We start from the raw sequence: 12500 nt of genomic DNA, 5'->3' as shown, positions 1-12500 counted from the left end.
CGGAATACAGTCTCTATTACCAGGGAAGCGGTAAATACAGCGTGTGTGGACATGAAGCTGCTGAAACCGAGCTGGGTGTCGCACAATGGTAACGTCATTAATATTTATATTTATATTAATGTTTATATTCATGTTTATATTCATGTTTATATTCATGTTTATATCTCATACACACACAATGGTAACGTCATTAATATTTATATTTATATTTATATTCATGTTTATATTCATGTTTATATCTCATACACACACAATGGTAACGTCATTAATATTTATATTTATATTTATATTAATGTTTATATTCATGTTTATATCTCATACACACACAATGGTAACGTCATTAATATTTATATTTATATTAATGTTTATATTAATGTTTATATTCATGTTTATATCTCATACACACACAATGGTAACGTCATTAATATTTATATTTATATTAATGTTTATATTAATGTTTATATTCATGTTTATATCTCATACACACACAATGGTAACGTCATTAATATTTATATTTATATTTATATTAATGTTTATATTCATGTTTATATCTCATACACACACAATGGTAACGTCATTAATATTTATGTTTATATTAATGTTTAGATCTCACACACACACAATGGTAGTCATTAACTTCAGGAACTAATGTTTACATTAATATATTTATATTTCACTTAGGGAACAATAATCACACACTTTAACACATCACACACACATCACACACATCACACACATATCACACATCACATCACACTCATCACATCACACACATCACATCACATCACACACATCACATCACACACATCACATCACACACATCACATCACACACACACACACACACATCACACCCACACATCACACACAAAAACACACACACACACACTCCTCCATTGAAAACCATTTGACTTTAATGATGATCATTTTGCTTTTTTAGGAAAGCCCATATTTTCAGTCGATATTCATCCAGATGGAACAAAGTTTGCCACCGGTGGACAAGGTAAAACTCTCACATTAAATTTTTGTACTTTAATTTCTGAACTAATGAGCTGTCACTGGGTGACTTCCTGGCATCTACAGAGTATTGTCTCCCTGTACAGTGTGTTTACTGTGTGTGTGTGTGTGTGTGTGTGTTTGTGTGTGATTGACAGGAGAGGATTCTGGGAAGGTGGTGATTTGGAACATGGCTCCAGTTCTGCGAGAGGAGGATGAGAAAAACGAGAATGTTCCCAAGTTACTGTGTCAGATGGACAACCACTTGGGTGTGTGTGTGTGTGTGTGTGTGTGAGAGAGATAAGGGGTGTTTGGTACAGAAATATATTGTCTCTGTGTGTGTTTCAGCATGTGTAAACTGTGTGCGATGGTCAAATAATGGTCTGTATCTGGCTTCGGGAGGAGATGACAAACTCGTCATGGTGTGGAAGAAAGCAGCGTGAGTCTTACTCATACACAGTATGCTGAATGTGTTGTATAGACACATGCAACATACAGCACACACACAATACACACTCTTACACTTCAGTGGTGTGTTTCAGGTTTATAGGTCCAAGTACAGTGTTTGGTTCAAGCAGTAAACTTGCCAATGTGGAGCAGTGGAGGTGTGTGACCATCCTGAGGAACCATACAGGAGGTAGGGTGGTGTGTGTGAGTGTGAGTGTGTGAGTGTGAGTGTGTGTGTGTGTGTGAGAGTGTGTGTGAGAGTGTGTGTGAGAGTGTGTGTGAGAGTGTGTGTGAGAGTGTGTGTGAGAGTGTGTGTGAGAGTGTGTGTGAGAGTGTGTGTGAGAGTGTGTGTGAGAGTGTGTGTGAGGGTGTGTGTGAGTGTGTGTGAGAGTGTGTGTGAGAGTGTGTGTGTGAGAGTGTGTGAGAGTGTGTGAGTGTGTGTGAGAGTGTGTGTGAGAGTGTGTGTGAGAGTGTGTGAGAGTGTGTGAGTGTGTGTGAGAGTGTGTGTGAGAGTGTGTGTGAGAGTGTGTGAGAGTGTGTGTGAGAGTGTGTGTGAGAGTGTGTGTGAGAGTGTGTGTGAGAGTGTGTGTGAGAGTGTGTGTGAGAGTGTGTGTGAGAGTGTGTGTGAGTGTGTGTGTGAGAGTGTGTGTGTGAGAGTGTGTGTGTGAGAGTGTGTGTGTGAGAGTGTGTGTGTGAGAGTGTGTGAGTGTGTGTGTGAGTGTGTGTGTGAGTGTGTGTGTGTGTGTGTGTGAGTGTGTGTGAGTGTGTGTGTGAGAGTGTGTGTGAGAGTGTGTGTGAGAGTGTGTGTGAGAGTGTGTGTGAGAGTGTGTGTGAGTGTGTGTGTGAGTGTGTGTGTGAGTGTGTGTGAGAGTGTGTGTGAGAGTGTGTGTGAGAGTGTGTGTGAGAGTGTGTGTGAGAGTGTGTGTGAGAGTGTGTGTGCGTGTGCGACTGTGTGCGTGTGCGACTGTGTGAGCGCGAGTGTGTGTGAGCGCGAGTGTGTGTGAGCGCGTGTGTGTGTATGTGTGACTTTTTGAGATGTACTTTATTTGTATTTTATTTATATTTTATTTATATTCTCCAATGTGGGACATTAAAGGTATATCTTATATACATTTACGGCATTTGGCAGACGCCCTTATCCATTACCTATCACTTACTTTATCTTATTTTATACACCTGAACAATTAAGGCTTAAGGGCCCAGGAGTGGCGGGACCTGGGGTTTGAACTCACAACCTTCTGATTAGTAGTCCAACACATTATCCACATCCTGTTGGGATTGTACATTGTAAATTTAATGGATTATTTGTGTCTGCTAATCTTTAGTTCTGTATGTAATTATTGTGTATTGTTTGTGTATGTGTGTTTGTGTGTGAATGCTTTTTTTTGTGTGTGTGTGTGTGTGTGTGTGTGTGCACATGCATGCACATGTTTCAGATGTAATGGATGTGGCCTGGTCTCCTCATGATGTGTGGCTCGCCTCCTGCAGTGTGGACAACACCATCGTCATCTGGAATGCACGTAAATTCCCAGGTCAGTGCAGGCACTAGGATATGGGGGGGTGCTCGTGGAGCTGGGGTGTAGTGTGTTAGGAAACAAGTGTAATAACTGTGTGTGTGTGTGTGTGTGTGTGTGTGTGTGTGTAGAGATGGTGACCTCTCTCTCTGCCCACTCGGGCCTGGTGAAGGGGTTGTCCTGGGATCCTGTAGGGAAGTATGTGGCATCTCAGGCAGACGATCGCAGCCTGAAGGTGTGGAGAACCATCGATTGGCAGCTGGAGGCTAACATCACTAAACCATTCAATGAGGTACACACACACATTTTTATTTAACTGCTCAGATTTGTGTTCCCTGACCAGGGAAGTGGATGTTAATTCCCTTATTAGCTGATTTGATGGTACTCTGGGTTCAATGCTCGGTGCTCTGTGTTTGGGGCTCTGTGTTTGGCGTTTGGGGCTCGGTGTTTCGGGCATGGTGCTCTGTGTTTGGGGCTCTGTGTTTGGGGCTCAGTGCTCTGTGTTTGGGGCTCAGTGCTCTGTGTTTGGGGCTCGGTGCTCTGTGTTTGGGGCTCTGTGTTTGGGGCTCGGTGCTCTGTGTTTGGGGCTCGGTGCTCTGTGTTTGGGGCTCCGTGTTTGGCGTTTGGGGCTCTGTGTTTGGGGCTCTGTGTTTGGGGCTCTGTGTTTGGGGCTCGGTGCTCTGTGTTTGGGGCTTTGTGTTTGGCGTTTGGGGCTCTGTGTTTGGAGTTTGGGGCTTTGTGTTTGGGGCTCAGTGCTCTGTGTTTGGGGCTCGGTGCTCTGTGTTTGGGGCTTTGTGTTTGGCGTTTGGGGCTCTGTGTTTCGGGCTCTGTGTTTGGAGTTTGGGGCTTTGTGTTTGGGGCTCAGTGCTCTGTGTTTGGGGCTCGGTGTTTGGCGTTTGGTGCTCTGTGTTTGGGGCTCTGTGCTCTGTGTTTGGGGCTCTGTGTTTGGGGCTCGGGGCTCTGTGTTTGGGGCTCTGTGTTTGGGGCTCGGTGCTCTGTGTTTCGGGCTCTGTGTTTGGCGTTTGGGGCTCTGTGTTTCGGGCTCTGTGTTTGGGGCTCTGTGTTTGGCGTTTGGGGCTTTGTGTTTCGGGCTCTGTTTGGAGTTTGGGGCTCCGTGTTTGGGGCTCAGTGCTCTGTGTTTGGGGCTCTGTGTTTGGGGCTCTGTGCTCGGTGCTCTGCTTTGTGCTTGGTACTCTGTGCTCTTATTTAATAGATTAGATTATTTAAAGTTATGCAGTAAAATGATTTAAATGTGGTGAGTAAAGTGTCTGTCATTATTTATACAGAACCTGTCCTGTGTTTTTAGTGTGGAGGAACCACTCATGTTCTCCGTCTCAGCTGGTCTCCTGATGGTCAGTACTTGGTCTCGGCTCATGCGATGAATAACTCTGGGCCGACGGCGCAGATCATTGAGCGAGATGGCTGGAAAACCAACATGGACTTTGTGGGACATCGGAAAGCTGTGACCGTAGTGGTTAGAAACAACATTTTAATAAATCAAACTTATTAAACTTTGAACTTCTGATTTACAGCAGTTTTTTTATAAAGTGACAGAAATGAACATAGTGATACGATTCCTATTGTTTTACTTTACCGATTATTTTGTAATATAATCATGTTAGAAAGGCACAGAAGGGTGGAACAGAATCAACCGTTTATGTTGAGCTGGTGAGAGTCTGACAGCATGAGGCACGTTTATAACGATCCTGCTGAATCTGTCTAAAATCCACAAGGACCAATGAGCTAGAAGAACGAGAGCAGTACCTTACCTACTAAAATAAAAAGTGTGTGTGTGTGTAGAAGTTTAATCCTAAGATCTTTAAGAAGAAACCGAGGAACGGCGGCTCATCCAAACCCTCTAATCCATACTGCTGTTGTGCTGTGGGCAGTAAAGACCGCTCGCTCTCCGTCTGGGTAAAGTGACCTTCCACCTCTCATGACATTCCAACCTAAACACACACAAACACTATTGACACACATGTGTATTGGGCTTCTGATGATGGAGTATTGTATCTGGTATCACTGATAGATATTGTGAAGCTATCAAGCTGGATGTATAATTTGTCTCTGGGAGAAAAGCAGTTGCTCTACATGTGTGTGATATATACAGTGTGCTCTGTCCTGGACAATAGACAGCTAGTAGTGTTCACATTATTTACAGGTCAGGTCATGTGATCTGGAGCACTCAGGATGTGAAAAGAAAATATGATCATGTGACCAATAGATTTTAGCTCCATATACAGTGTCCTCCTTATTTTCCTTCTGCAGCCTCATTGCAGCCTTTACTTCTTCAAAGCCAAAACCATATTGTCATTAACATCTCAGGATAATACGATACCACACAATCACTCTCTACTTCATTCTCTCTGTTCTGTTCAAATCCCTGCAGTGCATTCTGAATGTGTGTGTGTGTGTGTGTCACTCTCTCTGTAGCTGACTTCTCTGAAGCGCCCTCTGGTGGTCATTCATGACCTGTTTGACAAATCCATTATGGACATCACCTGGTGAGAATCTCATATTCTCTCTCTCTCTCTCTCTCTCTCTCTCTCTCTCTCTGTCTCTCTCTCTATATATTTTCTGTGTGTGATAAAGCAGTGTGTGCATATTGTGTGTGTGTGTGTGTGTAGGACACTAAATGGTTTAGGGTTGTTGGTGTGTTCGATGGATGGCACTGTGGCCTTTTTGGATTTCTCTCAGGATGAACTTGGAGATCCACTCAATGAAGAAGAGAAGGTATAACACACACACACACACACTCACACTCAAAAGGGTTCAATTCAAGACTATTCACCTTTTGTTTTTTCTAGAATGCTATTCACCAGAAGATGTATGGTAAGAGCTTGGCCATCACCATGGAAACGCAGCTCTCTTCCACCATCATCGAGAATCCTGAGATGCTAAAGTACCAGCAGGAGAACCGAACCTCCAGTGGCACACTGGGTTCCAGCACAGAGACCCCAGTCCCTAAACTGAGCAGTGTGGTGAACGGTGAATCACTAGAGGACATCAGGAAGGTACACACACACACACACACACACACTCTGTATTATATTTAATAAATTTGTGATTGTTTTAAAGTACTGTATGAATGTCATTTACTTTTAAATAATTTATTCTTCCTTTTAAGTTTTCTTCTTGTTAGTGCTTAAACATGAGCAGGTATCATGTTTGTGCTTAACGCTGAAGTTGAAAAATACTTCAGTTATTTAAAGCAGTTTTATGCCTTTAAGTATACAATGAACTTAACACTGTTATAGAACCTGCTGAAGAAACAGGTGGAGACGAGAACCGCAGATGGGCGGAGGAGAATCACACCCTTGTGTATCGCACAACTAGACACAGGGTAACACACACACACACACATGCACCATGCACTTGTCTGTGAAACACTTCCACAGGGGAGGGGAAGTGAAATTAATTTTATTTTGTTTATTTCAAAAATATGTATTATAAGTGTTTATTATTTTAGCAATTTACAAAATGCAAAGTGAGCAAACAGAAGCAAAGTTTAACTCTAACCCTTTAACCCTTTGGCAAGACCAAAGTAGAGGAAGATGTGTGTGTGTGTGTGTGTGTGTGTGTGTGTGTGTGTGTATATATATGTATAATTTCTTCTACACACACACAGATCAGGCATAACATTGTGTTTGTGTGTGTGTGTGTGTGTGTGTGTGTATATACATATATATATATATATATATATATATATATATATATATATATATATATATATATATATATATATATATATATATATATATATATATATAAAATGTGTGTGTGTATAATTTCTTCTACACACACCCACACACACCCACAGATCAGGCATAACATTGTGTTTGTGTGTGTGTATACAGTGGGGCAAATAAGTATTTGATACACTGCTGATTTTTCAAGTTTTCCCACTTACAAAGAATGAAGAGCTCTGTCATTTTCATCGTCGGTACATCTCAACTATGAGACCTTGGACCTTGAAATGCTTCTTATGAAGCCACACCTTAGTTGCCCTGGCTGTGTGTTTGGGGTCATTGTCATGCTGGAAGTCCCAGCCATGACCCATCTTCAACGCTCTTACTGAGGGAAGGTGGTTGTTGCCAAAAATCTCGTGATACATGGCCCCATCCATCCTCCCCTCAATAAGGTGCAGTTGTCCTGTTCCCTTTCCAGAAAAGCACCCCAAAAGCATGATGTTTCCACCCCCATGCTTCACGGTTGGGATGGTGTTTTTGGGATTGTACTCATCCTTCTTCTTCCTTCAAACATGGCGAGTGGAGTTTATACCAGAAAGTTCTATTTTGGTCTCATCTGACCACATGACCTTCTCCCATTCCTCCTCTGGATCATCCAGATGGTCTTTGGCAAACTTCAGACAGGCCTGGACATGTGCTGGCTTGAGCAGGAGGACCTTCACACGCTGCAGGATTTTAATCCATGTCCAGTCTTTTTTAAATGATCTATTAAATATAATTTAAAAAATCTATTTCTTGTTAGAAAAAAATTAAGGACACCCCAACATTTATTTGTGCTTACAGTGTGTACCACATGTGTACTACAATGTGTACTACAGGTGTATCACATTAGGTGTAAATTATTAGAACACTGTTACAGAGCATTGTGAAGAAGATTTGTCTTATTTAAACCTCAGATATTTAGTTTGGTGAGACATTTCACCATGGTGAGATCCAAAGAGCTCTCTGAGGCCTTCAGTAAGAAGATTGTTGATGTTTGTGTCTGGAAAGGGATATAAAAAGATCTCAAAAAAAGTTATAATCAGCCATTCAACACTGTCTGAAAACCCCAAGAGCAGACCGTCAAGATTCAAGAAGCTTTTATTGTCATTTCAAAAATATACAGCTGTTACAGTACACAGTGAAATGAGACAACGTTTCTGCAGGACCATGAAGCTACATAAAACAAAGACAGAGCTAAGGACTTAGTAAGTTAGTCTTAGCCACATAAAGTGCATCTATGCAACCTGCTGCAAACAGTACAGGACAAGACAGTGCAGACAAACAATTACAAGACAATACAAAAAAGACAACACAAAAGACAATAAACAGAAACAGTGACCAGTGTAAATACTGTGTGTTCAACAATATTGTGTGTGCAGTAATACTGGAATGAACACAGTGTTAAAGCAGCAGTTACCTGAGGTAATGTAAAGTATTGTGTAAATCAGCAAACAACTGTAATGTGAGACAGAAAGTGTAAAGAGCAAAAAGTGTGCAATAAACAGCATGTAAACAGTTTGATGGATGTATATTGGAAGTGTGTGTATTTGGTGTAGGTCTGTACAGTCCATACAGTTGATGTTTGTGTGGCATTGCAGATGCAGCGTATGGTGTAAGTGTCCATGATAGAGGAAAGAGAGATTCCAATGATCTTCTTAGCTGTCCTCACTATCTGCTGCAGGGTCTTGTGATCTGAGATGGTGCAGTTCCCAAACCAGACAGTGATGCAGCTGCTCAGGATGATCTCAATGGTCCCTCTGTAAAAAGTAGTCAGGATGGGGGGGGGGCCTTTCTCAGCCTTTGTAAGAAGTAAAGACGCTGCTGGGCTTTCTTGTGATGGAGCTGGTGCTGAGTGACCAGGTGAAGTTCTCCGCTGGATGAACACCAAGAAATTTGGTGCTCTTGATGATCTCTACAGATGATCCATCGATGTTCAGCAGAGAGTGGTCACTCTGTGCTCTCCTGAAGTAAACAACCATCTCTTTAGTTTTATCAACATTCAGAGACAGGTTGTTGGCTCTACACCAGGTAGTTAACTGTTGCACCTCCTCTCTGTATGCTGACTCGTTGTTCTTGCTGATGAGACCCACCACAGCCGTGTCTTCGGCGAACTTGATGATATGGTTTGATCTGTGCGTTGCTGCTCAGTCGTGAGTCAGCAGAGTGAACTGCAGTGGACTGAGCATGCAGCCCTGAGGGGCTCCAGTGTTCAGTGTGGTGGTGCTGGAGATGCTGTTCCCGATCCGGACTGACTGAGGTCTCCCAGTCAGGACGTCCAGGATCCAGTTGCAGAGGGAGGTGTTCAGTCCCAGCAGGTTCAGCTTCCCAATCAGGTGCTGAGGGATGATTATACTGAATGCTGAACTAAATTCTATGAACAGCATTCGTACATAAGTGTCTTTATTGTACAGGTGGGTGAGGGCTAAATGAAGGGCCGTGGCAACGGCATCGTCTGTGGAGCGGTTTGGACAATACACGAACTGTAGTGGGTCCAGTGAGGGTGGTAACTGGGTCTTGATGTGCCTCATGACGAGCTTCTCAAAGCACTTCATAACGATGGGTGTGAGTGTGACGGGACGATAGTCATTGAGGCAGGACACTGTAGATTTCTTTGGGACAGGGACAATGGTGGTTGTCTTGAGGCATGTAGAAACAACAGCGCTGCTCAGGGAAATGAAGATGTCAGTGAAGACATGCGCTAGCTGTTCTGTGCATTTCCTGAGCATCTTGTCAGGAATGTTGTCTGGTCCAGCAGCCTTCCGTGGGTTAACTCTTTATAGAGTTCTCCTCACGTCGAGCGTGGAAAGACAGAGTACCTGATCATTCGGGGGAGGGATGGTCTTTCTTGCCAGTACATGGTTCTGCGCCTCAAACCGAGCATAGAAGTCTTTCAGCGCATCTGGGAGGGAGGCATCGCCCTGCCACATGCGCCGGGTGACTCTGCTGTGCTGGAAGTGGTTGTCTGGGCATGTGCATGCTTTACTTCTCTGATGGCTCTGGACAGTTTGGCCCTTGCTGTTCTTAGGGCCGCCCTGTCCCCTGTTCTGAAGGCTAGGTCTCTAGTCTTCAGCATCACATGCACTTTAGCAGTCATCCACGGCTTCTGGATGGAGCGTGTGGTGATGGTCTTGTGGATGGTCACGTCATCAATGCACATGCCGATGTAGCTGGTCACCATGTACTCCTCCAGATTGATGTAATCGCCGTTGGTTGCAGCCTCCCTGAAGAGCAGATGTGGCTCCTGCTGGCCGGGTTTTTACCTGCTTCAGAACAGGTTTAGAGTCTGATGAGTGGTCTGTATGCTGGAATTATCATCACAGAGATGTGGTCTGAGTAGCCGAGGTGGGGGCGGGCCTCCGCATGACAGGGGGCGGGGCTCCACACGATACGCACAGGAAATGTTTGTGCAAACAAGATCCAGCGTGTTTTTACCTCTCGTTGCAAAGTCCACATACTGGTGGAATTTAGGGAGCACTGACTTGAGATTTGCATGATAGAAATCTCCGGCGATGATAATAGCCCCGTATAGCTCACTTAGCACCTCTTTAGCATTAGTGCTGGGGGGGAATATAAACTCCGACAACGGAAACAGTGGTGAATTCACGTGGTAAATAAAATGGCCTGCATCTATCAGTCACAAATTTTAGTATGTTCGAGTCGGATGTAGTCCAGTTTATTGTCCAGCGAGCAAACATTGGAGAGTAGAACGGACGGGAGAGCCGGCTGGCTAGGGTTTGTTTTTAGCCTAGCATGGACACCTGCCCGCTTACCATGCTTCTGCTTCCTCGCGCACCGCTTTCAGCATCCCCTCTGCTGGTCTCCGGTATCAGGCGACGCCAGGACTGGAGGCCTGGTCTCTCCTCAGCAAGCCAAGGTCACGAAGCCTTTCCAGTACATTATCGTGCAGGTTGGTTGTTGCATGATTTCTGTACTTTATTAGTTTCTGACAGTTGTATACGTGAACACCGCTGTCTCTGGTGTCCATGTACTGGATGTAGTCTGGCTAAAAACCGTAAAGAAAAACGTACAAAACGTAAATAGCACCATATTGAATCCGGAGTGGCTGCTGCGTGCTACCGCCGCCATCTTGGATGCCGCAAGATGCTTAAAGACGTCTCCAAAAACCTACAGCAGGCTCCTGATACAGTTGATGTCAAAGTGCATAAATCTACGATAGGTAAGAGACTGAACAACTTTAATGATCATGGGAGGTGAACAAGGAGGAAAGCTTTACTGTCTAAGAACAGAGACCATAACAGAGGGAATGTTTGGTGTAAACCAAATGTTGCATTTCAGCAAAAAAACCTCATACTAACTGTGAAACATGGAAGTGGAAGTGTTATGGTCTGGGGATGCTTTGATGCAGCAGGACCTGGTCAGTTCATCATCATAGAACCATACTATGAATTCTACATTGTATCAGAAGGTTTCCTTGGTCGACTCGCTGAACAGTAAAAAAACAGAATTCAAAGAAGTCAAAGCCCAGATCTAAATCCTATTGAGATCCTGTGTGGTGATTTGAAATGGACTGTGGATGTAAGACACCCCTCAAACATCACACAACTTAGAGTTCTGCATTGAGGAATGGGGGAAACTAACCCTAACCTAACCCTTTCTTCCAGTCGATGTCAGAAACTGGAGGATGGCTAAAGAAACGTCTCATTGAGGTTATTTCAGCCAAAGGGGGAAACACCAGCTATTAGGACACAGGGTGTACTAACTTTTTAACTTTTTTTGACATTTTTTTAATAAAGAACTAAATATTTGATGGGTGTCCAAACTTTTTCACATGACTATATGTTTTTGTGTGCATTGCCTTGCACTATTCCCTTCATCCATTATTATATTGTCTGTAGCAATTTGGACAAACTCTGAACACACATACAACAACTTAACTATGGAGTTGAACACATACCATACACAAACACACTGAGTAACTGTCACAAAGGAATTAAACTGCATGCAAATGGGTAAGAGGTGTGTCTGTGTGTGTCTGTGTGTGTGTGTCTGTGTGTGTGTGTGTGTGTGTGTGTGTGTGTGTGTGTGTGTGTGTGTGTGTGTGTGTCTGTCTGTGTGTGTCTGTGTGTGTGTCTGTGTGTGTACAGGGACTTCTCCCCTGCTCTGTTTAACAGTGTACCCATCCTGCCTGGCTCGTCGGTCACTCAGCTGTCATCTGACTCGAACACTTCACTCAACCTGAGAGTCACACTTGACCCATCAGCTCCGTCCCAAACTAAACCCAATCAGGAAGCAGCAGCTTTGTCCCAATCCAAGAGCATCGCTGACAACAAGGACGGGTTAGTACTCCTGATCTGCTGAATTATAGACCCAATAATGTGTTATAATCTCCAGTGACATTGTTCTGGGTTCCTTTTGAATGTAATCTGTCTCACATCTTGTCTCTCTCTGGTCATCCTTCAGCTCCAACGTACTGAAGTCTCCTCTACTGCTCACTGCAGCCTCCAAGATTGAGCCGATGAAGGCCCTGGACTCGCGCTTCACTGAGAGGTCAAAGGTCACACCTGGAGTCAGCAGTTCACCTGCTGCTGTAAGCACTGCACCTATAGACAGGTAACAATGATGAATACCTAAATGTATTTCACATATTTTCTGTTGTATGCTGTAAACAGCACCTGAGTATGTCTCATTCCTCCTCATGTTGTCTCAGTGACAGTGTGAGGAATTTGTGAGTAAAATGTGAGAGCGAGCGCTGATATGATGCTTGTCCAAATCCATCATGAGGAGGAATGAAAACTAGTGACACAGCTACAGGTTTGGTAGTGAAGATTTCACAAGAAGTTCTTGTAAAGCTG

At 43.7% G+C, this 12500-nt stretch overlaps 1 protein-coding gene across 1 annotated transcript in view; it reads left to right on the top strand.

Annotated features, from left to right (window-relative positions):
• LOC132854584 (protein HIRA) overlaps positions 1-12500 on the top strand; it is a 19099-nt gene that overhangs the window by 143 nt on the left and 6456 nt on the right. Inside the window, exons 1-15 of the mRNA XM_060883096.1 lie at positions 1-88; positions 940-1002; positions 1154-1264; positions 1344-1434; positions 1538-1632; positions 2879-2974; positions 3088-3248; positions 4263-4430; positions 4757-4870; positions 5390-5460; positions 5584-5689; positions 5764-5970; positions 6214-6299; positions 11793-11984; positions 12109-12258. The exon at positions 1-88 is cut by the window's left edge and continues 143 nt beyond it. Coding sequence (XP_060739079.1) covers positions 52-88; positions 940-1002; positions 1154-1264; positions 1344-1434; positions 1538-1632; positions 2879-2974; positions 3088-3248; positions 4263-4430; positions 4757-4870; positions 5390-5460; positions 5584-5689; positions 5764-5970; positions 6214-6299; positions 11793-11984; positions 12109-12258 — 1748 coding nt within the window. The 5' untranslated portion in view covers positions 1-51. The remainder of the gene's footprint in view (positions 89-939; positions 1003-1153; positions 1265-1343; positions 1435-1537; positions 1633-2878; positions 2975-3087; positions 3249-4262; positions 4431-4756; positions 4871-5389; positions 5461-5583; positions 5690-5763; positions 5971-6213; positions 6300-11792; positions 11985-12108; positions 12259-12500) is intronic.

Source organism: Tachysurus vachellii, chromosome 12 (genome assembly GCF_030014155.1).
Source record: "Tachysurus vachellii isolate PV-2020 chromosome 12, HZAU_Pvac_v1, whole genome shotgun sequence".
Classification (NCBI taxonomy): Eukaryota; Metazoa; Chordata; class Actinopteri; order Siluriformes; family Bagridae; genus Tachysurus; species Tachysurus vachellii.
The sequence above is the reverse complement of the archived record's forward strand: the minus strand, read 5'-3'. Positions and strand labels throughout refer to the sequence as shown.